Source organism: Gallus gallus, chromosome 2, assembly GCF_016699485.2.
Source record: "Gallus gallus isolate bGalGal1 chromosome 2, bGalGal1.mat.broiler.GRCg7b, whole genome shotgun sequence".
NCBI lineage: Eukaryota > Metazoa > Chordata > Aves > Galliformes > Phasianidae > Gallus > Gallus gallus.
Window position 1 is genome coordinate 60,993,622 of NC_052533.1, and position 25,827 is coordinate 61,019,448.

A 25,827-nucleotide genomic window follows, 5' to 3' on the forward strand; every position below is an offset into this window, starting at 1 on the left:
CTGTTCTGTGGCTGTTGTCTGTATTTCTTAACCACCTCTGGTATCTTGTGCTGATGAAGATGAAGAGTGATGACAGTCTTGGGCCTCCAGCAGGTCAGAAGAGATCTTAACTCAATAGCTGAGTAGCAATATGCATTGCATATAAACGTATTTGGTTTAGGTGTTAGTTTTATTCTGTGGCATCACTTTAAAGCATGTGTAGAAAATCTTTTTTCTTAGTCCTTCCAACAGAAAGAGGGTCCAGTTCAGCAAAGCGTTTGGGTACTTGGCTTTCCACGGAAAGGTCTGATTTATAACTAGCCTTTATTTCAGTGCGAAGTTGGTTGTAAGCTGGCTCTCAATTAGGAGCATAAATGCTTTGCTTAACTTGGACTACGGAAAACTTTTACTTTTTGTTCTTTTAGAAGGCTACTTTGTGCTACACTGAATTAATCCTGGATAGCATTTTTGTTCTGAAGAACTAATTTGGAACTTTCTGTCTCAGGAAATGAAGAGGCGACGTATAGCCAAACCATTTTCAATGGAAAAGTTGCTTTATCAGATTGCAACAGCAGAAGCAAAAAAGGAAAATGGACCGACTCTGAGTACGATATCATCACTTCTTGGGGAGCTCAGGTAAAGAATCGGGGCCTGTTGTACCTATTTTCTTTTCATTGACAGACTCCAGAGGCGGATAATGTAAGTAACCATTTTAGACACGTTATCTCGCACCTACTTAACCAAGCAAATCTATTTGAAGACAGCCACATGTGGAAGAAGCAGTTTCCTTGGCTGATGTGAGGGTGCCCGTGGTTAGGATGTCTTACTCTAAGAATTCCATACTTCTGGCACCGTCAAAGAATTAAAGTACGGATTAGCTTGGGTTTTTATTTCGTTGATCCTTGGTGCTGAGAGTCAAGATTTCCTGATGTGCTTTGTGGTCTACACGGTGCCAAGCAGTTAAGTGCCACTTAGTTTTTAACCTCTTGGCATCGGTAACCACTGTCAATCCATGCCAGTAGTGTGGGTTTTGCAGCAGGAACCCTTGTCCTCAGTGCCAAGGTTGTATGCTGCAGTTGTAGAACGTACTTTGTATGCAGTGAGATAGTTTTTTCTTAAACCAGTCAGTGAGCAGCTTATATGCATGTGAGCACTTAAGAACAAAAGTTTCACGTTCCTTTTTCTCTCCACAGTGATTAAGGAAATGCTTAGGGTTTCTCTTAAGATAGGTAAAATGGAAAATATGATGTTGCCTGGCTTCCTGTGTAATGTTCTTCTCTTTTGTTCCCTACCATGTAGTTGCTACCTATCTTTCAAGTTTGTGACAACTGGTACTCGAGATGCCAAGAAAGTTTTGATGAATGGAATCTACAAACTGTATTTAACTAACTAGCATGTTCATTTGGAAAGTTTCCAGTGACATATTGAAGGGGAATACAGCCCATGTGTTGTTTTAGTGTTCAGAAAGAAATACAAAGAGGTGTGCTGACTCCCCCTCCCAGGTGTGCTGACTGCTTTACCTGCAGCTGGTTCCCCTGCAGGAATAATCACTTCCATGCGCACTTTTTTTCCTTGAAGAGGAAAAGTCTGCAAGTGTGAAAGGTGAAACAGAGATGTTGGTGCTCGCTGTAAGAGATCACATCGACCTCTATCAGAGTGGTTCTCAAACTTGTTCTTATAATGAGGTTGGAATTCTCTGGAGAATATCAGTTCTTCCCATGGCTGCTTATGTAAAACAAAACCCCAAACCTGAAAAGCACAACTAAAGCGGAACAATGCACCATATATTTTTTTTTCTCTGTTCTGTTTTGTTTGTTCTGTGTCTCGCTGCCTCCTCTCCTGACCTGCCATGCCATTTGCTTAGCATGGCTCTCCACCCATCTTCGGCTATGTCTGGTGGTGAGCGTCTCTATTCTCCCCTTCCATCTGCTCAGCTCACTCCATGCTGCACCGGCCCGACCTGCTCCCGCAATGCTGTACAGTTCTGTACAGGACGCGCTGACCACCTTGCACACACAGCGGGTGGAGGGCGGCCTGAGGGCTCAGTGGTTGTTCTTAGTTGATATCTCCTTCTTTTTCCCCTGGGTATGCAGCAAGGTCTTCGTCTTTTGGCACAGCCGCTTGCCCTGCTCCCCCTTTCCTGCGTGAAGCACCTCCTGGCAGCAGATCCTTGGTTCTCTGGCCTCTTGCTGAAGGTGGCTGTGTAACTCCTGGGGGCAACGGCTCCTCCTCCTCAAGGTGGCTTTTGGCAACTTCAGGAAAGGCAGCCGTGTTGTCAGCCACATGGCTCAGCTCTCCACACGCCCCGGGCACCCACCGACCTCAAGGAAGTACTCGGCAGCCCCCAGTGCTTTGTGGAGCAGTTTGAGAACCACTGGCTTGATACAGTGGTCACCTTTTGCAGTTAGGCAGCGTTCCTGTGGTGCTGGCTGGCTCTCAGCATGCATAGGGTATGGCACCAACCTCCAGCAACACTCAGGGCTTTGCTGTGTGCAGTTACGGTTTCAGTGACAATGGTGGTAAAAGGGTGACTGTGGTTGGCTTTGTGGTGCTACGAGGAACTGCTGGTTTCTGATTGTATCCAATGTTCACAGGGACACGGAGCTGAGGCAGCGGCGGCAGCTTTACGAGGCAGGTCTCCACTCCTCGGCGCGCTACGGCAGCCACGACAGCAGCAGCACGGCGATGGATGGAAAGAAAAAGCCTCGAAAGTGGTTGCAGTTAGAAACGTCAGAGAGGAGATGTCAGATTTGTCAGCACCTGTGCTATCTGTCCATGGTGAGTATAGTCCTGAACCGCTGCTGGGATATCGCGGCCCCTGTTCTGTTTACAACACGCTGCGATAGACTGTAAGCATTGGAGAGAAAATGCATGACTCCGGAATCATCTCAGGCACATCGCATAGGCTGCCGGTGTCACCTTAGGTAGCAGTGACAGAAGACAAGGGTTAGCGTCAGCTAGCTTCCCCCCGTAAGGAAGAAAGGACTGAAGGAGACGTCTGAGCCAGTTTCAGATACCCACAAACATGTCTGCAATGCACAAAGAGGTAATGAAGGTATCTGTAGTTTGCCAATGGCAGTAAGTCATGGCACAACACTTCCCAGGATGAGCAAGCAACAACAATGTATACCCCGAGCTGCAGGCACGCAGCCCATGCTGCTGGCTGCCTTGGATGTCCCCTACTTGTCGAGCTGAGATGCTGTTTGACAACCTCTGTCTGAAAACAGAAAGTCACGCGCGTAACTTTGTCAGAAGCAGCTGCCTACTGCTTGTAAAGGCCTGCTGGCCACTGTGGCGGTGGTCAGGTTCTCAGCTGTAGGCAGAACAATCATAACTAGGGCAATTTCATGAAAAACACAAAAAACCCTTCCTACAGCTCTCTGCACCATCTAATGCCAAGATTAAACAGTTAAATAAATACGATACAGCATCTCCATATTCAGTCCTTTTTTTCCTGTAATCCTTGGGTATCTTCCAACATAAATATTATTTTTTAATGGAAATGTGATGTTAAATGATGAGATGTAGCTGTTTCTCTCCCTAGGACAGAATGTGCTGCTTAGAGCAGCTAAGACACGTTTAAACAGCACTGGTTTGAAGTAACTTCAAAATGAGTTGTTAAAAAACAAACAAACAAAAAACCTGAAGCAACCAAAAACTCTGACTCTGTTCAGCTTGCTGCAGAGACAATGAAGTCATGTAAATGTAACCGAGGAGATGATTTTACTTTGTCATTCATAACGGCGGTAAGGGACAGGAAGGCAACCAACTCACTTCCAGGCTGAACTTGTAGGTGTGGCAGCCAGCAGCTGAGTGTGACCTCTGCTGGCTCAGACAGCAGCTAGGCGTCCTGTGGCCACACTGCTGGTTTTGTTTGGACTTGAGGCAACATTTAAAGTGATGTGAAACTGCTGCTTTCAAGAAGCTTTTAGGACACACATTAGATACTAAGTAAGGCTTTATACATGTAACATTAATTAGATTTATCCTTCATTGCTGCTGGTGTTTTTTAATTGGTAAGTATTTGCCAGCATTAGCACTCATGTCACAATGTGTGTGCATCTTGTTTACTTCCCCCTTTGCTGATTTATAGTGATATATAGGTATAATGATACATCACAAAGGAAAAGACTGTGTCCATAACCCGGCTTCAGCTTGGAGCTCACTGCATTTCCCCCACCTGTTTATATTTTGATAGGTTGTACAGGAGAACGAAAATGTTGTCTTCTGCTTGGAGTGTGCCCTGCGGCATGTGGAGAAACAGAAGTCTTGTCGGGGATTGAAAATGATGTACCGCTATGATGAGGTTTGTGTGCTATCGTCACAGCTTTTCTCTTTTGCTGCTGTTTTAAGTGAGCTCACGGAGTCCTTGTAGATGAGAGGCCCGGTAATGGCTGGGAGTCTGTGCAGACAGATAACGAGCACAGAACTCACGGCGGTGATTGAGGACTGGGCCTGGATTTTGGGCAAATGCTGCATTGCGGTGCAGTCAAACAGTGCTCCTTACGTGCCCACTTAGCACCATCTGTGGAAAAACTGTGTTTGGGGGTGGGATGGACAGAGGAGGGGCTGTTTGTTAGCCTGAGCCGTGGGTAGGGGCGCAGTGGGAGAATTTACAAAGTTGGCTCTTTGAGAGCAGTGCTGATACAAGCAGCTCTGAGGCGGATGTCTCAGCAGCTTCTGATGTGCACAGAGGTCCAGAGGGGCAAAAAAAAAAGAGAAGGTTTGGAGATGTTGTGCCACTCTGGCTGTCTTTGGTTTTCATTGTGGGCTCCGTTGCACTATCAGGTGCTGTAGCTACAAGCAGGTACAGTCTAGGATGTCCAGGCAACAGAGGAACTGGCTTGTAACGTGGTATATACACTGAGGAGTGCCAGGAGGCTTCTTGGAAATTTAAATATATTTCTCTAATTCTTGGGCTTATTTAGGCTCTTATATCTTGGGTCCTCACAGAACTGATGACTCTATTGAGGGTTTCAGAGCCACTCTTAATCAGCGCCACATAAAGTAATGGCTGGTTTTATAATTACAAAGTAGGGATTTGGGGCTACATTGGGGAAGGAAAAATCTCTCCTTCAAAACTGGATAATATTTCTTCCCCAAATGAAAAGACTCTCTCAATTTCTGCACTTCTGAAGGATACTCGGTGTATGCCTGCTGGATGTTACATAATTTTTTTGGAGAGCTGTGAATAGGGAGAGAGAGAGCCTGCACGTCAAATGCCATCTGTTAAACCTATTTAACTGTTAGTTGCGCTTTGCCCACAACCAACTTCTTAAGATTCCTGCCAGGAGGGGACATTCCCCCCCACCCCAGACTTCACCAAACCACTGACTGCAGTGAGAGCAGGGGCAGTGGTGCAGCGCAGGCGCTGTGCTGTGCTGTTCAGGGACTCCTGTCTTGTTCTTAATGCAGTACCACGGACCCATAGCACCTTTAGTCCTGTGTGGCACCAAGCACTGGCCTGGAGCCCTTGGGGCATCCAGAGATCCTAAAAAGCAGTAAAGGAAAATAGCATCCTGTAACAAATGACAACAATCTCGATAGGGAAAAGCAGGACCTTCTCCCTAAGTTTTAAATAAATATTCAGTAAACAGCAGCTAGCAAGTGTTGTCACCTGCACATTTAAGTTCACGGCACTGATTACTTTGTTCACCAGTGGCCTTGAATTGCATCTGCAGCAAAGTTTTGGCTCTGCTGAGCTGCATCTCTGCAGCCCAGAGCTCAGCCCAGCGCAGTCCTGTCACCCATAGCTGACTTTGCATTCAGAGCCAGGAAACTACAGCAGGGGCACCACTCTAGATACGATGCAGTGCTTTTTAGCCAAACCCCAACTGTGAAATAGTAACACGTGGTTGTACGGGCTGCTGTGCAGTCAGTTTGCAAAGCAGCAGCTATTTCCCCCTGGTCCTAGGTGCCATCAGCCAAAGGACGGCACTATGCCGCTCTGTCAAACAGAGGAGCCTGGAAAAAGGAAGGATTCTCATCTGTGTTTTGTTTTCCCACTTCCTGAACAGGAACAAATAATCAGTCTGGTCAATCAAATCTGTGGAAAAGTATCTGGTAAAAATGGCAGCATTGAGAACTGTATCAGCAAGCCCACACCAAAAAGAGGACCTCGGAAGAGAGCGACAGTCGACGTGCCATCATCCAGGCTTTCATCCTCCAGTTCATCCAAAAGTGCTTCAAGTTAATCCTGAAGATGCCAACACTCTCATTTTGTCAATTTATATATATTTTTTGTAATTATTATACCATAGTTTGGAGTACTTGCTGTAGAATACAAGCTGTCTTTGCACTAGCTCTAAAGAAGATTTTCTTCTGGTTTTAGAGAACTAATTTTGTTTTAGCATTAAACTGTTGAATTTTTTTTTGTACTTAGGATAGGTAGATACAGCAGTCTGATTTTTTTAAACTGCCGTACGTTCACTGTTTTAAAAGCGACGAGAGGGGCTGATAAATATTAATTTGTATTGTCCCCGTGGCTGAGAAAATAAAGAGCCTTTTTGGTAACGGTGAAAAAAGGCTTTTAACCCATTTTTTGACTAGGTTGAAGTTGGATGTGTTTTATAATTTGTTCTCCAGTCATGTGAGCAGATTTTTCTAGAGCGAAAAGGGATGGGAGACAAAAAAAAAAAAAAACTTGAAAGAAATTGCTTTACTTTGGCTGTCTTTTATTCTGTCACAGCAAGCGGAGTTTTGTAATTTTTTAAATTGGAGACTACACACTTACTTTCTTTGGGAGGTTATGGCAGCTGAAGATGGACTTTGTTTCCTAACTGTAGGCAAAAGGAGGAGAGTTGGAGTATGTTCTCTTTTACCAGCACATCACTATGCATCTGTTTGGAGGGGGAAAATAAATAATAAAAAAATAAAAAAATAATAAAAAAATAAAAAATAAAAAAGGAGGAAAAAAGACTGCCTGCCTTGAGGAGTCACGTGAGGGAAAACTGTGCCTGATTTCATTAGGAAATCCATTCTGTTATTTTTTGGTGCTGTTGGCTACTTTATCAAAAACCCTTCAATAGCATCCTTTAAAAAAAAGAAAAAAAGAAAAAAAAAAAAAGAAAAGAAAGAAAAAAAAGTGATTGAAGCCATAAGTGCTTCTTTTGTCATAGACGTGCAATCTTTTTAACATTCCATTTCCATTCCACTGCTGTGTTTCACACCTTCACACCGTCGAGCATTAATTTTTGTTTCGGCTTCGTTTCATGATGCGATCACGTTTAGAGCCACTAGCAGGTCTGCGTATTTCTTTTGAATGTGAAAATGCATTTGCTTTCATCTTGTCTCTTTTTTCTCTTCATGTTGTAACAAAAAAAATCACACCTTTTGTACATATGCCTGTAAATTTTTTTAAATACTTGAGCCTTTTCTTGGGGTGGGGGGGGGGGAGGGCGGCGAGGAGACGAGATGAAGAAAAGCCTTACGTTTCACTTTCTTCATCGGTTGGATTGGATGCTTACAGGGTTTTTCTTGTAACATTTATAAGTGCTGCTTACATCACTGAACAACAACAAAAAATAATAATGGAGTAGCTGTTGCCCTTTTCTGGTTGTGTGTACAGTATGTGTGGAATAAAAAAGGGAAAATGTTTTCACAAACTGTTTTGTTTCGTAATTGAATTCAACGATACCGTAGCTACCCATATTGCACTGAGCTTGCCAGTGGTGACTGTCAGGAAAGTCCTATACTACGATTTGTTGGTTGTTGTTGCAGAAGACTGAACTGTTTTGGAATATTTAACAATAACATAAACAGAGTCAAGTGTTTTCAAATGTGGTTGTCTGGTTTTTATGGCCTTGCTGTGTACTTTTTCCCTCTTGACAGTAAACTTCTGACTATGGCTTACAGTTTGACATTTAATTTATTAGCGCTGCTCTGCTCTCTTTCCTTGTAAGGAAAGACTTCATGTTGTTTATTGCCAGTTTTTTGTTTACTTTCCAGGTTTGTACTACGAGGTTTAATAAAAAAACAAAACTTTTTTGGACATTTTGTCTGTCTTCTGGAAAGTGAGTGAGTAAAGTGAGCTCCTCCAAGAACGATCTCTTTCGCCAGCGGCCTCGTTAAACGCTAAGGAGGGATCGTATCTGCTGGTAGGTAGCGAGCTCCTAGCCATCATGTCCTGTAGCTCAGGGGATGGAGACACAGCCAACCCTGAAGGAAAGCGGCCGCCTCCCATTGGCGCTCTCTCATCACTACCTCATCATAGTGCCCACCGCTAACTGCTGGGGTCGGTCTCTGGAAGAGATCTGCAGCACAGCTCCTCCTTTTACTTACGCCGCTTCTGATTACATCCCTTCCCTCAGCATGTGAAGAGCGGGAGCCGGGAAGCTTCTCAAAGGAGAGCAGATCCCTGCAAACAGAGCGCGAGACTTGACAAGAAACAGGAGTTAGGTCCAGACCACAAGTGCAGAGAAAATGACTGCAAAAAAAAAACACGAGGGGATTAAGATGACGACCATACATGTTAAATTTTGTAAAACCTATGCGCTTCATTTATAATAATTTATTCAGTTTTATTTCCCTTAAATTGCTGGCTTGCCTCAGTGCAGTCACACAGATATTACCATGGAAAAGTAAATTCCACTGGTGCTTGGGATAAATAACCAATTTTTCTGATTGCTGCATTAGCCTCCTCTGTTCGCTGGCATGGAGAGAGTACTTTGGGTAATCAAGTGAAAGACATGGTTGGGATAGAAATACTTTATTTTATGTCGAAAGAGGAGTAAGCTTACACAATGCTACGGTATCTGCTCCACGAGGAGCGTAACACTTCCATACGTACCTCTCCTCCTTTTAATTTCTCTTTTTTTCCTTAACACCTACGATAACTAAGTTGGTCCTGAATAAGAAGTGTGAGATAGTAAACGCTGCTGCATTAGTAGACAAAAGCGGCAGGGAGACAGTAGGTAGCAAAGAGTAGAAAATAGCTTTTCATTTCGGTTTGGATCTTAAACCTTCAGTTGCAGCAGCTGAAAACATGCAAGGAACAATTTGGGGTCAGTATTATACATCAAATGGAAAGATTCCCAATCAGCCGTTTAAAGGTTAGCAGTCATAGTAACTTCTTTTATCTTTCCCCTTTACTTCTTTTATACATAGTATATACAAAAGTTTCACTGCTCCCCTGAGCCCCAAGACTACTGTTAAAGTGTATGTGCTTTAGGCATATTTTTATTGTTAAAAACCAACCTCCACCTGACTGGCAATTCTGTAAAAAGGCTGTATGTAGTACTAGTAAAAAGGTCTGGCTGTTCATATTGGTAAGCAAACTGTGACACAGGCAAGCTCCTCATTCATTTGTTCATTCATTCAGAAGTCATTCTTAAAGGATATGGTTTTAAGATTCAAATAGTTTGAGAGTCACTTTCATCACTAACATCTGAAGCACCCTTTCTTTCAGCGACAGCAGCAAGAGCAGTGTCCACTTGAACCTCCTCTTCGTCAGACTGAACGACCGGAGACTCTCCTTCGCTCGCCTCTTGGCTGGCAGAATCGGTGCAGGTGGATGACAGTGAAGACAGTTTGTGGCGTAATTCAGACTGGCTCGGAACCTGAAGACTGATCTCGTTCACATAAGTGCTGGAGTCAGGCCCTTACAGGTGGAAAAACAACAAGAAGAAATAAGCTGTGGCTCAGCAATGCAATGAGAAGTCACTGTGTTAGCAGAGCTCAGAGTTTGTTTATGAGTTGCACTCAGGCTCCTCTGCTCCTTTTGGTGCCAGAAAACCTCCCAAGACACAAAGCTGCCTCTTGGCTTTTCTGACGCTGCTCTCAAATATAAGCTGCAGGCTGATTTTTGAAATGTTTCTGATGGTGCACATGTCTCTCGCTCGTTCCAGTATTTTAATACTTGAGTTCGAGTGACAGAAGAGGGCAGGAGCATTGTCGTAACTTACATCCAGCCTGCCTGTTAGCCAGGACCATTAACCTTCCTAACTCAGACTACAGCACGTGCTAAGAATCATCACCAACAGGAAATCCCTCTAAAAATAACTGCCCAACAGAATGACACACAAAAAATAAGTGGAAAACAAAGCAACAAAAAACCCACAACCAAAACCACAAAAACCTGGAAGGCAGACAATAAAAACAATCTCCAGATTTGACTAAAAACAAAGATACAGAAGCACCTCAGGTACTGTGTTTGGCTTTGGGCCCCTCACTACAAGAAAGACACTGAGGCCCTGGAGTGCATCCAGGCAATGAAGCTGTGAGGTGTCTGGAGTACAAGTCTTATGGGGAGTGGCTGAGGGAGTTGGGATTGTTTAGTTTGGAGGAGGCTCAGGGGAGACCTCATTGCTTTCTACAACTACCTGAAGGGAGGTTGTGGTGAGGTGGGGGGTTGTTGGCATCTTCTCCCAGGTAACAGAGACAGAATGAGAGGGAATGGCTTCAAGTTGCACCAAGGTTCAGGTTGGGTGTTACGAAAAATTTCTTCTCCGAAATAGTGGTGAGGTATTGGAACAGGCTGCCCAGGGAGGTGGTGGAGTCACCTTCCCTGGAGGTTTCTAAGAAAATGGTAGATGTCACACTGAGTGACATGGTTTAGCGAGGTCACAGTCATGAGCTGATGGTTGAACCAGATGATCTTAGTAGTCTTTCCAGCCTTAATAATTCTATGAGTCTATAAAACTCAGCCTTGTACTACAGCATGATGGAATTCCTTTTGTAAAGTTGCATTATAGCTCAAGGAACTGGGATTGGGATTTTAAGACTGTGCTCCTTCTATGCTATGCAAAAAGATGTCTAAGCAAATTCAGTGCAATAGTGTCTGCTTGCAGTTTGAGAGTTCAGTCTCTAATGCTACCTTACATCCTCCTCTGGACACTTCCTGGCACTAAGGAAGGAAGAAAAAAAAACACGGAAAAATCTAAACTCTCTTTTTATATGATCTGCCAAATGAATCTCTTTTTGCTTTCCTGCTATAAGAAACTGTTAGGTCACACAGCTTCAGCACTGAGGAACCATAGTGAGAAAATACTCTTCAGTAAGAATTCTTTTAAATAAACGTTTCAAGAGGATGCAGGTAGCAATGAGCTGACCACACCACCTTAGCCCTGCTCAAGGCCAGATGCAGAGCAACTCATACTACATTGCCCTACAATGGACCTCACAGTCCCACCAAGTAACTGAGCTGAACTGTAACTGGCAAACCACTGTAGAAGCGTCTGGAGGCAGTAGAAGCAAACAAATCCCTTCTGATACAGAGTGAAATGAATCATCCGGAGCCTCAAAAATGGGGTTCACAAGACTGTCATACTGTAGGAGCAACAGCTGTAGAGAAATGAGGCTGGCCCATTCCACCTCTGGGTTACAACTGAGTGCTACAGAGCACCACAGCACTAGCACATCACATTATGGTGTGTATGCACAGGTATACAGTGAGCACACTATACACACCGTAACACTTGTATTACTATACAAAATGATCACAGTTATTTCGAAGGCCGATACGTTTTAAATCAGCTTAGGCAGAATGCAACCACACGCAGCACTTTCTGCATTTCCTCACTAACGCAGTCATACTGTCTGTTGATGAGACATGAAGACACGGAGTCCCCTGAGCCAACATCTGCCAGAACCAGCATGGAGAACAGCCCTGGCTTCTGGAATTTGCACACACTCAAACAGTGATCAACTCTACCAATGTATGAACTGGATATCTATCAAAAATCAGCCATCTGAATGCAGTTTTTGCAATAACATATAAAAACCTTCAGTAGTCACATTCGTTACAGCATCCCCTAACAACTTTTTATCAGTAAAAATGCAGCAGAAAGCTCTATGCAGCACATCCCCTATCCGTATTTTAACATATAAGACATTAAGCTGCAGCAGTAAGCAGACAATGAGAGCGACAGGCCAGAAACATCACACAGCTCTGCAGCAAGCTCTCCTGTGTTGCAACTCGATACAAACATCCTGAAAAACACCAGCGAAAAACATTCAATCTATGTAATGTTTTAGGAGGTAACATCATCCATTACAAACGAGAGCAATTCTTGTGATTAATCGCTTTGGCGGTACTAGGAGCATACCCAGCATGGGAGAAAGCATGTTATTGTCCTCGCCTCCTGAGTTTAAAAAGACATCAAGTGCTTCTTGGTCAGACATGTCCATTAGGTCCATCTGTTCCAGCATGTCCACATTCACTTCCATGGAAGACATACTGCCAATTGGTTCTGTAGTAAAAATAGCGCAATGAGCAAACTGACCATCAGTGACATGATGTTATTACCTATACAGGCTTTAATTGCTGCTATAATTGTACACATCAGTAATAATTAAACCAGATATGGAAGGAGTGCACGCATCAGATAACTGCTGGGCAGCAATCTCAGCCCGAATCCAAGAACTCTGCAACCTCTGTTGTGAAACTAAAATCCATTAAAGCTTTTGCAAAACAAAACATTTATAGCAACAATGCTTGCAGCAGTAGCTTCAGAAATACTCTTAGGTGAGGCTCAGGGACAAACACTGGAAGCTTCCATTTTGCAGCACTCCTTCCCACGTGCCTCAGCCAAGTCTTTTTCGATTAAAACCCAAGTTTGAGCACACAACCTCTAGGCATCAATGGATGGGGACATGAAAACTAGAAATGAGGATTAATGTTAACAGAGGAGCCATTCTTCCTCATTCTATCAGTTCAGTCTAATAAGTGGCAGCAGTATGCACAACATCTGATGCCCAATATCTCTCCAGGCATGGGGATTTCACAGCATTAACACCTCAAGAAAACTACTTCTTATTGTCAGTATAAAAGTGACTATTCATAGGGGAATTAAATGCTTGGATGAGCATCATCTTCCTTGAATAACAGAGCGTACAAACACAGAATAAGAGTTTTCAGGGGTACTCAAGATTTAAGTCCTTTTGCTGCATGTGTATTCGCAAATATAATTAGCAGCTTTAAGGTTTATCTAAGTGGAACAATCACGCTATAAAAGCCTTCATACGTGCACTGAAATAAAATTGTATCATAGTTTTCTTCTTCCATACATACTGTACTTCTGTAGTTTTACATGTACTGGCCAGATCCAATTATTCATAGAAAGTTTCTTAGATGCACACAGGTTCTGCTTTATACTGAAAATACAACGATCAGAAAGGCACATACCCACCTCTCTCAAACAGAACAACACAGCCACCACTAGTAGCAGTGACACCATTGACTTATAGCATAAATGGATTATATATATAGATATACACACATATATATCACACACACAGAACCTAGGAGATATAACCTCATTTTTTTCCCAGACTAAAGGAATATAAAACTTACATATCTCATTTCTCAGACTGTCCAATCTAGAGCATGTTGCAGGTTAGCATTTATAGCACTAGTGCAGAGAAACTGAAATCCTAGACTGTGTTCCCTGCTCCAGCATTACAAATGACAGCAGATCTAGTCCTGAAGCACGGCCAGAGCCTCCACATTTTTCCTGCTACATGAATGATGTTATCTCCTGCTTTCTTTCCTGTCCCACAAACATTTTGGCCCAACAGATGGATGCTTCCCACACAGAAGTGTCTGTAGTCTACAGCATTCTCGTCCTTTAACTAGTTGGGAGATGCCAGACCTGAGTCATCTACAACAGGGAGAGAGCTTCATCTACATCTCCCGTGTCCTGAACACATACTCTGGAGATTGCATAGGCAACATAAGAAGCTGCCATCTGGGAACTGTTTTTGAAAGACAACACTGAGCTTTGCCTGCACCTTTGGAAACGTTCTGAGGCCCTTTCTGCCAGGTGATAATGCCAGACTTTGGCATCGTGACACAGGTGCCCACCTTCAGAGATATGGGTGCACTCAAGAGCTATAAGGAAGAGCACCATTCCAGATGTGCCACAGCACTTTGCGTTTTCTCAAATAAGCAGAGGTCTGATTGACTTTATAAAGCATCTAGTTCCCTTGGGACCCAAAGGTTGTTTCAAAAGCTTATCTGAATTTTCAGCTCCCCCAGGGAAGAATTTAGGCATTGCACTGTTTCAGCTGTAAGTGCCCATTGCTGGCTGTGACCCTTAATCAGCATTCTCTAAGTTGCGAGTTTATGAATCACACCTGAAGTATTTCAAAACTTGCCTCGTCTCTCTGCTATCTGCAAGTATCCCGTAGAAAGGTACTGCTCCATGTCCTGCTGGAAGGCTTCTTCAAAGAATTTCTGACGTTCCTTCAGCTTCATCTGCTGGGTGTGCTCCATATCCAGAACCTTCTGTGCATGTTCGGCATCCAGCTCAGCTGAGCATAAAGCAAAGAAAACAAACACATCAGTCTTGTGCACGTCCCCCTGCCTCTTGGGATTTCAAAGCCAAAGATAAGTTCAGTAGTGACAGACTGTTACTACAGACTGTTAACAGAGGCTGTCATAAAAGGAGACTTCTGTGCTTTGCAGCTATATTTTGAATCTGACAATAAGAATACTATATGACGCAGCGTGATCTTAACATTAAAGTGGTATCATAACTACATTGAGGCAACATGCAGATTTCTTGAACCGTGTGAACCTGAAAGCACCATCTACCAACACGAACGATTTCAGAACTGGTTAATGCTGATTTTCCGCTATTGTATATACCTTATACACACACACAAAAAAAATACTTTAATTGGGATGTTTCAGCACATCTCTGAACACAGAAATACACACGCATAGGTGTGTGCATATCTGCGTGAGATGTTCTAGTTCTGTCAGCCCCCAGAAAGACTGAGAAGCTGAAATGTATCCTAGGTGCATTGTAGAGGAGTTGAGAGTGCAGCCTGGGCTGACGTGACATACGGAATTAGTACTGTTTTCAATGCCAGCATCACACAGTCATTAACATCAATACAGAGTCTTCTCTGTATACAGCAGCAATGACGGTGCTGGGTGATGATGACATTGACACCAAAGAAGCAGAGCCAGTTTCCATGAGTTCCTAATACACTACCAAAGAGAAAGGGGCAGCTTGTGTACCGTGTACAGACACACAGAGACAGCCAGATTTGCTTACACATATCTAATGTTGGCCTCTAGCAGCATCCATCCTTCTAACAAACATTAGCCTGAATATCAATGGAAGATCTCCTTCCTACTGTTCTGCCCTACAGGAGTCACTGAAGGGCCAGAGGACATACAAAGGAACAAATTGTTATGTTTGATGAAGAGTAACATTTTCTAGAATAAGATCTTAGCTACTGAAGTACAAACTCCAGCCTATCAGAACATGCTTTAGCAGATCTGCCTTTGGGGAGAAATAACCAACTGAAAATGTTCCTCTCAGAGCTCTCTCTCTGTGTTTCTAAAGTGCTCTCACAAACTCTCTGCTCACAAGAAGGAGCAGAATTTGCCTGAGGAGCGGCTGATGGAAAGGGCAGGGGTGGCACAGAGCTGCCCTGCCCAGCAGGGAGAGCTCCACAGACAGCCAGGTACAAATCCTGGCTTCTGTGCATCAGGCAGATGCAGCCAGAATGTGGCATCCATACAGGTAAACTCTGAAAGGATGTAAGGTTGTCTAGGGTGAGCACTGCATCAGTCCTCCGGGGAAAATGCTATATGAATGATATTTCAGAATATGGAATTCATTAGGAGCATTCACCGTTATGGAGATTACTATCACAACGCAAAAGGTGTTTCACTACACCAGGAAAAAACATCAGAGCGCAGTAATTCCCTCTGTTGCTGCATCACAGTCACAGTTCACGCACAGAAGCTGCAATAGTTGCCAAAAGGAGCTATAAAACCGGACCAGCAAACCAAACAGCCATTAAACCAATAATAAATAAGCTGAAATCTTTTTGTTAACGCAAATTTTGGTAGTAAAACATCAGTATGTTACAAGGAGAGCATCTTCCTGTAAGTCAACCCATCGTTATTATCAATTACGCAGTTGCGTACAATGACTCTACATTCCCCGGAGCGATCTGGGGATACATTCCTCCTCTACTTGCGACCCTGAATGATGAGCAGTTATTAATAACCCTGCGGATGATGCAGAAATGTTATTCAATTGTAATAATAAAAGCCAGCGGCTCCCGCCGGCAGCAGAAACGTCCTGTCTCTCTTGTAATATATTCTGACAGTTTTGCACACTGCATGGGTACATCAGGGTATTTTTAACCCCAGAAGAGAGGCAGTATCCAAGCAACACATGAGAATGGTACAACTTCCCTGGCACCACGCTCTCAGTGTTTCCCGTCTCCCTAAGATGTACCGTGTATTCCCACAGTTGTCCCGGCCAAAGCTAAGGGCTAAGGGCTGCCTGCATGCTGACAATATGATAAATGGTAAGACGTGCTGCTGCTGGGCAAAGCAAAAGCAAACAGTCACACCTGAACAACAGAAAATGTGTGGGGGTTTTTTTGTTAGTGGTGGGTTTTCTGTTTGGTTTTTCTCCATGAAGCTATTCAGAATTACATTTCCAAATCTAAGAGCAGGGTTCATGTTTTTATAACACACCCAATAGACCCAGCACCAAAAGAGAAGACACGAGCACCATCCATACACGCTCATACACTGTCCATGGCCATATGTGAGCTCTTACAGACATCGCTGGGACTTGACACACATAAAATACTATTGCATTTTTCCTTTCCCCGCATGATTGTACCTTGGAACCAGCAACTGCTCCACCGCTGAGCACCAGAGAAAAAAGGCAGACTACGGAGAAAACACCAGCTTGCAGACAGCTACAGATTTGTGGGACTCATCATTATGATCCACACAAAGGCCAACAGCAGCTCTGAGCCACCTGTGGCTCTTTGAGAGAGCGCAACTATGCAGAAGCAAAATATTTCCTAAGAACTGGAAGCTCGTGGTGTCTGCCCCATCTCCAGGAACAGACCCCCAAATCTTTGATGAGATTCGAATAGATTTGAACGTATCACTTCTAAATGACTTCATAGAATATTTTTATTTACAAACTGACTCTTATTCTGGAGAAAAAAAAGCCATATCTGAAGTTGAAGTACTGAAGCCTAAACAGTAGGCCTTGAACCAAAGCTGACCTCTAGATGAATCTCATAACCCAGCATCATTTATATCATCAGTACGCAATCATTAGCAAAATATGTATCTTGGACAAAACATCTCATTACCAAAAGATGTAGTTTAGATAAAGCATTATGAGAACGTATCGACCTCTCCTTGTTTAGAAGCAAGGCCTCCTGGTACACAGACTTCCTTGGTTCCTCCTTGAGCCCTGGCCAGGCTTGAGGTGGAATCCAAAAGGGAGAACAAAACCAGATGGTTCCACCTAACTGCCGCATAAACTTGTTTATCCAACAATATGAAAGCTGGACCCTCTTGTAGTGAAGCTGGAGACCTCATTTATGAGTGGACACTCTGCATAGGACCTCCCACTTACTGGTAAAATCTCTCCAAACCCTCTCTGCAGCCCAAGTTCCCCAGCGACTGTGGATCTGAATGATGGTAAAGTGTTTGGGCAGCTTGTGATGCATCTTTCTTAATCACTATCACAATCCTCATGTAGTAATGGTTAGGTGCATTGCCTTGCTCTGTTTTTCTCTCATTGCTTTAAACTTAACTAAAGATAAATGCACTTCTTTAACTTGGTGTCTGTGACCTCTATGCTGACCTTGTCCGCTGGTAAAACATAAGTGCTTAAAGCAGAGCCTAGGAGGTGCAGACTCCAAGAGAACAAATTACAATGGCTTATAACCACATAGCTCAAGTGTAAAGGGAACTGTTTTCTGACAGCATTCGCATGACTGACTGACCTGCTACAAATTAGAATTCCTGCGGCTGTAGCTAAGGGTTTCCCAACCACCAGCTAAGGGACTCTTTTATACTTTAATCTAAGACATTTCCTGTTATACGCAACAAATTTCCTGAATAAGCATGGGCACAAAGAAAGCAAACTGCGAGAACAACTACAGAAAAGCAGCAATTTAAAAGTTTTTTTTAGGTTGCCAATATATCCCTTAGTCGTCACATAAAAATGAAAGATGTCAAGCTGTCCAAATATGAGGGCTGCTCTGGAAGTAATGACCCTTATGTTATTATGTTGGCCAACAACATCAGAGGCGAGTGTTGGTGGTATGGCAGCAGGGGTTGAACCTTCCCACCAACACTCCATTGCATTCCATTGTTGTCACATGCCAGACAGCAGCAGAAGGGCTATCTGAAAAACTGGTGTCTGATGTGGAAGTGTGGATGAAGCAAAGGTGTGTCACTGAATTTCTCCACTAGGGAAACACTGCATCCTTGGACATTCACTGATGCTTGCTGAACATTTATGGAGATCCAGCGGTGGATGTGAGCACAGTGAAACAGTGGGTGGTGCATTTCAGCAGTGGCAATAGCAACATGAAAGACAAACCACATTCCAGATGGCTATCCACAGCTGTCACACCACAAAATGAAGAACGTCTTGATGAGCTCATTTGTGTGAATCACTGGATTATGACCAGGGAATCATGCAGGGAGCTGAATATTGGCTTAAATGCAATGGAAACAATGGTGGCAAAGTCTGTACTATGTGGGTCCATGAGTGCTCACACAGCAACAGAAAGAAAATGGTATGCAAGTTTGTCAGGACCTATTGAATCAACACCAGGTTGAAAGTGACAGTTTCTTGGATTGTATCATTACTGGTGACTATCTGGAGCCAAAACAGCAGTCCATGGAGTGGCAACCTGAATTTCCCATCAAGGTAGACGCAGCCCTCAGTGGGTGAAATGATGAACACTGTCTTTTGGGATAGGAAAGGGATGATCCCTCTGGGTTTCCTGGAACACTAATAAATCATCAACTCTGACTGCTACATCACAATACTAGATAAGCTGAAGGCTCAAACTGCCAGAGTCAGGCAAGAGAATACAGCCTTTCTCTTGCAACACAATAGCATCAGGTCCCAAATCCATTTGAAGACCATGGAGCACACTGCCTTGACTGGACTGTCCTACCATACCCACCATATAGCACCTTCTGACTTCCATCTGTTCAGGCCAATGAAAGATGGACTGTGTGGGCAACATTTTCCCAGTAACAGTGTTGTGATAGCAGCTGTGAAACACTGGGCCACCTCCATTTGTGCAGATTTTTACGTGTGGCATGCAAGCTCTTGTTCATTGCTGGCTAAAATGCATAGCTAATGATGTGAGCATATTGAAAAATAAGTGTTCTGTAGCTGAGAATTTGTTCTGCCAAATGTTATTGAGCTCTCTGTAGATGTCACAGTTTCCATGGAAATAAATAGGAGGCATTACTTTCAGAGTAACCTACAAAGATGGGTTTTGGTGCTTTCATACTGTTACGCAACCAGTTTACTTATCTTCAATTAATGTATGACTTTATAGTCCCCCTGGGAACTAGAATCAATAATTGCATCTGCCATCAAGAGGGAAAGATACAGAACAAAACAAAACCTGGAGCTTAGTCTAAGTGCTCTTTTTCCCTCCCTGTAGTTCATGTTTTTTGTAGACTCTTTCAACCAGACCACAAAACGTATGCAAGCATTCTTCCTAGGGATTCTTGCTGTCAGTAACCACATCAAAGTTTCAAGCAGCTCTTCACTGAACACACCCCAGGTTTTTGATGTTTCTCCAGCACTCGGTGGTGGGTGTATAGGCAGAACTGAATTCAACACCTTACAAAGCGTAATAAGCGCTCAGCAGGGATGAAAAATCCCTTCCCTGATCTCCTAGCCATGCTCCTGTTCCTACAGCCCAGGACACTGTGGCCTCCCTTGCTGCCTTCCCTATCTCTGGCTGACAGCCAGCTTGCTCCCCTCCACATTCCTCCAGGACCTTTCTGCAGAGCTGCTCCTCCTGCCCAGGGGCACAGCATTGCACCTGTACCTGCTGCGCCTCTCAGTCCTTCAGTCCTACCATTGCTGTTCTGATTCATCCCCCAGTTTGGTAACTTATGCTTACAGTTGTCTCATTATTTACCCTTTAAGCAAAACAGAAAAACAACAGTAGATGCTGGAGAGTGCCTCAAAGAATACAGGTTTTCTCAAAAATGTTTAAATTGTTTGTGATGGAATTTAGGAAACATTTTGACAACGTGAGGGAGGAAGCTCACCAGATCACTCTTGCTCTGTACTTTGCTAAGAAGAGGTGGGAAGAGTGTTGGCAAAATTTGGAAAATGAGATACAGGCACAAAAATCTCTCTGATCCATATAGGAACAAAAATAAATAAGTGGAAACCACAACATATAATTATTTTAAAACTCAGACTCAAGAGCTTGTTTGCAAAGTAAAAACCTTTTCTTTCAAGCGCATATTCAAATGACTACAAAGCAAAAATTAAGCTCCGGTTCACTTGACAGTGAAGTCAGGTTTTCACTAGAACTCAGTAACATTGCATGGTGCTACAGTCAGCAAAATTGTAGAAAACCATCTCTGCTGGAAAAAATACTCATAGCTCTGAATGCTCTGAATGAGATTTATTCTCTTGAAATGCTGCATTTTCATCAAGAAAGATTTTACTAAAATCAAGGTTAATAAAACTAATGTTACTAAATAAAATCAATAAAATCAATGTATCATCAAAATCAATATACTATCAATAAAATCAATTGCATTCCTTGGGAATATTTAACTAACTTGTTTTTTTATGGATTTCATCAGAAAGCAAAACCACTAATGAGCCCAGAAATAATCCAGCCAAGAAGGAAAGCAGAGTTCTCACCAGAGCAGAAGAATTATGTTTCCCGATGAGCAGTTTCAGTAAGTTGGCTTACCTCGAAAACTCCTTCTAAACAAACAAATTGCCTACTTGAGAACCTTCAGAGATACAGAATCAGCCTAAATAAATATCAGAACAAACTACTGAAAGCAACTGCTGACATATGTCAGGATTCCAGGTATTGAAACAGCACCTGGAGGAAAGAGCAGCTTCCGACCAATATGACAGGAAACTACTTGGGAGAAGGTTTCCATACAACTCCAAACCTTATTTGGCTGCGGGTGATCATTATAATTAAGAGGTCCTAAAAATACACTCTTCTAAACAGCACTAACTGGGTTCTAAAAATGTACATAGATCTAGAATTAAAAAAATAATCGCACTGTCTTTATATAAAACCATATGCCTCACATGGTGTGACAAGAATATTAAGAGTTTGACAGTATTAGGATCAGGTCAGCTAAGCAAAAAGTTATTGCATTTGCATTTATTTTACTTTCACAGTTTCTTAGCTCTCTCCTACTTTGCAAAGCCTTTTAAAGGTGGCCTTTCTGGTGGCAGAGAAGCAGCTTGCTACTGCAGATGGGCACAGACCTGAGCCATGGAGAGAATGCACCCAGTTAACAAAGGTTTGGGCTTGTTTTCAGTTTTAAACAGCTAATACAACACACACAATTAATTTAGGGACTCAGTCAAGTATACAGCAGGAAGAGTTAAAGATGGCTTCCTATATACGGAAGCATAAATCTTGCCTAGCTCAACCATACATATGCAATAAAACAAATAGAATATCCTACATCCAGTTGAGGACTCTGTAAATTGTTGCCTAGCAGCACAAAGGACTATATTGCCTTAGAGCCTGACCAACTCTAGTTCAGAAACAGCAAGAATACTTTTAGCCAGTTTATTTCTCATGAAAACATCCTGAAACCCAAGTGTATTTGCCTACTTCTCAATTTTTTTAAACAAAGAGCAGACAAGATTTCATGTCTGCAAATGTTGTAATCATTGTAAATTTCAGAATTTTTAAAATTGGCTTTAGCCACAGCCAAAATCATAATGGATATACTGTGCTACAGCATACTGCTTTATTTATCTGTGCTTGCTTCCAAACTTTTCTGCCTTCACATGTTCGAGTGCACATCTCATGAAGGGTGGCAATGTTACAGCAAAAGCTTTAGGCAGCAAATTCATCTTCTCCAGGTCCATTCTTATCACAGAATCATAGAATGTTTGGGTTGGAAGGGACCTTTCAGATCATCTAGTTCCAACTCCCTACTATAGGCAGGGACACCTCCCTCTAGACCAGGTTGCCCAAAGCCCCATCAAGCCTAGCCTTGAATGCTTCCAGGGAGGGGGCATTCACAACCTCACTGGGCAACCTGTTCCAGTGTCTCACCACCCTCACAGTGAGTTCTTGACTTGCTTTGGATTAACAAATATACAGTCTACCATTTTTCAGTCTCCTGGTCCAAATTCACAGAAGGAAAATGTTAAACTGAGCTAGTACAGGAATTCCACAGTAAACAAACTGGCAAGCATCTGATTTCATGTGCCTGTTTCCTGCCCCCCTATGAATCTACCATTTACCATACTGTAAGAACAATAACTGTTAGTAAACTGCCAAGTATTTGTTTTCGATACGAATTACCCTGACATGTACCTTCACTATGTATAGATTTATTTCTCAAGACAATCTGGCTTTAAAATCTTGCCACATGCTACAGAAAAATCCCACTGTTAACAAAAATTGTACTTGCAAACAGTTCAAATGACTCAGTGCTAGTCTACTGTCATGAGCACTGTTATTTGTTCTATACACTCTCTAATTACTGTTCTTTCTGTCTCCCTTCAAAATACTCATTTTCAAATGGAAAAACTAATCAATAGTAAATCTAAGCCCAAAGAACATAGAATAGAAACCACAGTACCACAATATTATGTTCAGGCTTGTGAAAGTTCATGAAAAGATCCCAACTGCGATTAACAGCAGCCCATCACCCGAGTACAAACTGATCTATTGAACAGTTTAATTACTATTTTCCATTCCAAAAAGGTAGCCATCTTTGCTTTGGAACTGGAAAGGTTTAAACTAAAGCAAATGGCTTCTGCTGCTACAACAGTAGTTTTAATCTCAACATTGGCACACCTCAGATATTTGCCTTTAGATCTAATTATATGCATGCACAGACATTATAAATAAAGTATGAGAGACTGTTTTGCTGTCACTACACATTGTGCACATGTTAAAAATGTGGGTTCCACAACATGGCATATCAGTTGGCAGGTATGGGCCTTTATTTGTCTCTAAAAACAACACCAAGCCTCGAACTCTTGCCCTCATGAAACAGTTTTTCAACTGATCTATAACCATCATCAGCTATACAGACTAGCATATTAATATCAGTCAGTGCTTAAATCCTGACTCCCAAAACTGAAGATAAGCAGTTGTTTTTTTATCATTTTCTACTAACAAAAATGAAAATGGGAGTTTCATTCCATATTGCATTCTTAGAATAACCGGTTTTCTGATCTCAACATGAAGTTTACATTTCCCTTTCCACTGAGAGCTGTAGAACTCTCTGGGTGAGTTTTACAAGCTTCAGGGCCAAAAGGAACACGATGTGGGTTCACAGTCTCAGAATGTTATATTACATCAGATAACATTATCTTATTTCTTCCTGGATGGAAACATCAAGAAAAAATATATTTACATTGGATTATGCAATATTTATGCAAAAAATCAGAATTTGCTTTGTATTTTACCTACACACAGAAGTTGAGCTAATTGCTCTGACGACGCTGCCTGATGGAGAGATACAACCCTCAGGATTTGTAGATTCCTTGTTACGGTTCTCAGGACAAACCCTTCCGTTCCCCTCTGTGGTAACTTCGGGGTAAGAAAAGAGAATGCTTCTGAGGAACCCTTAAGAAGTGGAAGCTTTACCACAGCAGCATTCTAGAAAACAAATGGAGGCATTTCACTGAGTTTTAGTCCTGAAATACAAATTTCAGTTTTCAATGGACACAGTCAGCTATGTTTTCATATTAGACTGGAAACTGAAAATCTTCCTTCTATTCATCAGCGTCACCACAGACCACTCACTTCAGCAGGTAGTTAAGCATTTCAGGCATGAAAAGGGCCAGTTTTTACTTTAAGGCACACTTCAATACAAATCTTAGGTTAACATAAGCAATGACTTAATCAGAAACAGAAAAAAAATCCTACCTTTCACAAAAAAAAAATACACAACCATTTGAACAAGAATTTGTTTTTCCTCATCTCTTCCACATGATAGGGAATTCAGTACGTGTTATGCAAACAACATTTCATAACAGATCTACTCTACAAACATGCGGCAAGTAACATGAAACGTTCTTGTCCATCAGAACTGGAAATCATTTCCAATATTCAGACCTCTTTCATCTGGGTCTATCACAGAACTGAGGCAAATGCACATCTACCTCTTTGGAGTAGGTTCAATCAATACAAGAGGACCAAATAGTAACTACAAAAGAAACAAACAGAAAAAAAGCTTTTGTTCTTCATTACTTGTTTCTATTTTATGCTAAGCGTAATAGTGGGAAAAAAAACCCTACAAATTAAACCTAAACTTTCAAGTTGTCAGGACTAAGGAAATGCCAATGAAATCACTCTTCCTCACGTACAGTGTCTGTTTAAGGTGTCAAAATTTCATATGCAGTAGTATTTTTTAAAGAGCATTGAAAGACAACAGTTATATCAATAGCTTCATGTGTTTATGTTTCCTGGTTGACTTAGTATATTTCCTTCTCTATTTCTGTCAAAGCAATCTCCAATACTAGCAGGAAAACTGCTAGTCATTCATACTGCTACTGCTATTTCTCTTTCCTCATTCTTAGAGATTGACATGAAGGAAAAAGACCATTAGATTAAAAATCCAGGCCAGTTCTAAACTGCTCGGTTAATGCCCCCAAATGTATCACACTGAAGATATCAGAGATCCTACTGGAGACCAGATGCTCATTTGATGCAATTAGCAAAAGAAGACCTGACACGTTGTTCATTCTAAGGAAGTAGGACTTCAGAACATCCTAACAGTTTCTAGGAAGTAACATGTAAGAGGGGTAACTTCCTGTCACAGCTATTAGAGATGCTTTACTACTTGAGGGATTTTAAAATTCTCGCTGTCCTGCATTCATTACCCACAGACCATCAGTTATAACAGGCCAACTTATTTTGAAAAGCCCTATTTATTTTCAAATGCAAAACAAAACAGCAATCATTCTGTTCAAGACTGAACATGTAACAGTGCCATATGCTACAGGCACAAGAAAATGTTGACAGTCAACCCCAAAACTGACTACATTTCAATTCTCAAGAAACAATGAGGCTGAACATATACAGCAGTGTTTGAAGAATATACCACTATTGTCACAATTTTGAGATTAAACTCAAGAAGAAAATGGGCATCATGCAGTAAGGTCAGAAATACCCACTGGTGTGCTTTTTTTCCACTGAAAATGTTTATTTTTAAAAAGCAAAAAAACCAAAAACCCGAGTGAAAGATGAAAGCAATTTAGTTAATGCTGAACCAGAATGGCTGTCAGTTTTTTTAAAGGTAATTTCCAGTACGCCTATTCTAAAGAAAGGATATTGAACTTCAAACTTTAATTAAACGTTTTAGCTTTTCCTCTCTGCTTCCAGTTTTCAGGTACTAGAAGCCATCTCACTTGCTTCTCCATTTCATTTTGAACAAAATACTAAGTGGTCCGTATTTCAGAAATAACAGATCTTAACAGAAAAATAAACCAGACAAAAATTCCAGCTGGCAAAATATTGGCTTGCTTTAAAGAGCTCCACTGCACAAATAAATTCTTCTAAACAAGTATATACATTTTTAAGATAAATATTTTTGGAGAAGAAAAAAAAAAGAGTGCTAAAAGATGATCTGCTCCCGTTGGCTTGACAACTTATTTGTTCTCAGTTGTTCAGCTTTTACTGTTACTGGAGGAATAAGGGCCTATGTTAAAGACTTATATAATTTTACAGCTAATTCAGAAAGGCTTCCACAACTTTGCCATGTCTATTTTTTAACGACACTCAAGAACAAACATTAAAGAGCAACCCACGCCGGGAGGCATAAAACCAAAAACCTACTTTCCTTACAGTGTCTAAACTATGATGGAAATGTGTAGCAGGGTTTCTTTTTTTTGTCTCATGCTT

At 42.1% G+C, this 25,827-nt stretch overlaps 2 protein-coding genes across 7 annotated transcripts in view; one reads left to right on the top strand and one right to left on the bottom strand.

Moving 5' to 3' along the window:
• The window catches only part of JARID2 (jumonji and AT-rich interaction domain containing 2), a 206,418-nt gene extending 198,449 nt beyond the window's left edge, over window positions 1-7,969 (top strand). For 2 of the 3 annotated variants that reach the window (XM_046924133.1, XM_046924134.1), the window contains exons 15-18: window positions 485-615; window positions 2,574-2,757; window positions 4,178-4,285; window positions 5,997-7,969. In XM_046924133.1, the coding sequence (XP_046780089.1) occupies window positions 485-615; window positions 2,574-2,757; window positions 4,178-4,285; window positions 5,997-6,173 (600 nt within the window). In that variant the 3' untranslated portion in view covers window positions 6,174-7,969. The remainder of the gene's footprint in view (window positions 1-484; window positions 616-2,573; window positions 2,758-4,177; window positions 4,286-5,996) is intronic. The other variant, NM_001012862.2, reaches the window with a different exon arrangement.
• Window positions 7,970-8,670: 701 nt separating this feature from the next.
• The window catches only part of DTNBP1 (dystrobrevin binding protein 1), a 67,968-nt gene continuing 50,811 nt past the window's right edge, over window positions 8,671-25,827 (bottom strand). For 2 of the 4 annotated variants that reach the window (XM_040683590.2, XM_040683599.2), the window contains exons 7-10: window positions 23,388-23,580; window positions 14,074-14,229; window positions 12,024-12,167; window positions 8,671-9,577 (exon numbers count right to left, since the gene is read on the bottom strand). In XM_040683590.2, the coding sequence (XP_040539524.1) occupies window positions 9,330-9,577; window positions 12,024-12,167; window positions 14,074-14,229; window positions 23,388-23,580 (741 nt within the window). In that variant the 3' untranslated portion in view covers window positions 8,671-9,329. The remainder of the gene's footprint in view (window positions 9,578-12,023; window positions 12,168-14,073; window positions 14,230-23,387; window positions 23,581-25,827) is intronic. The other 2 variants (NM_001006372.2, XM_015275875.4) reach the window with 1 other exon arrangement.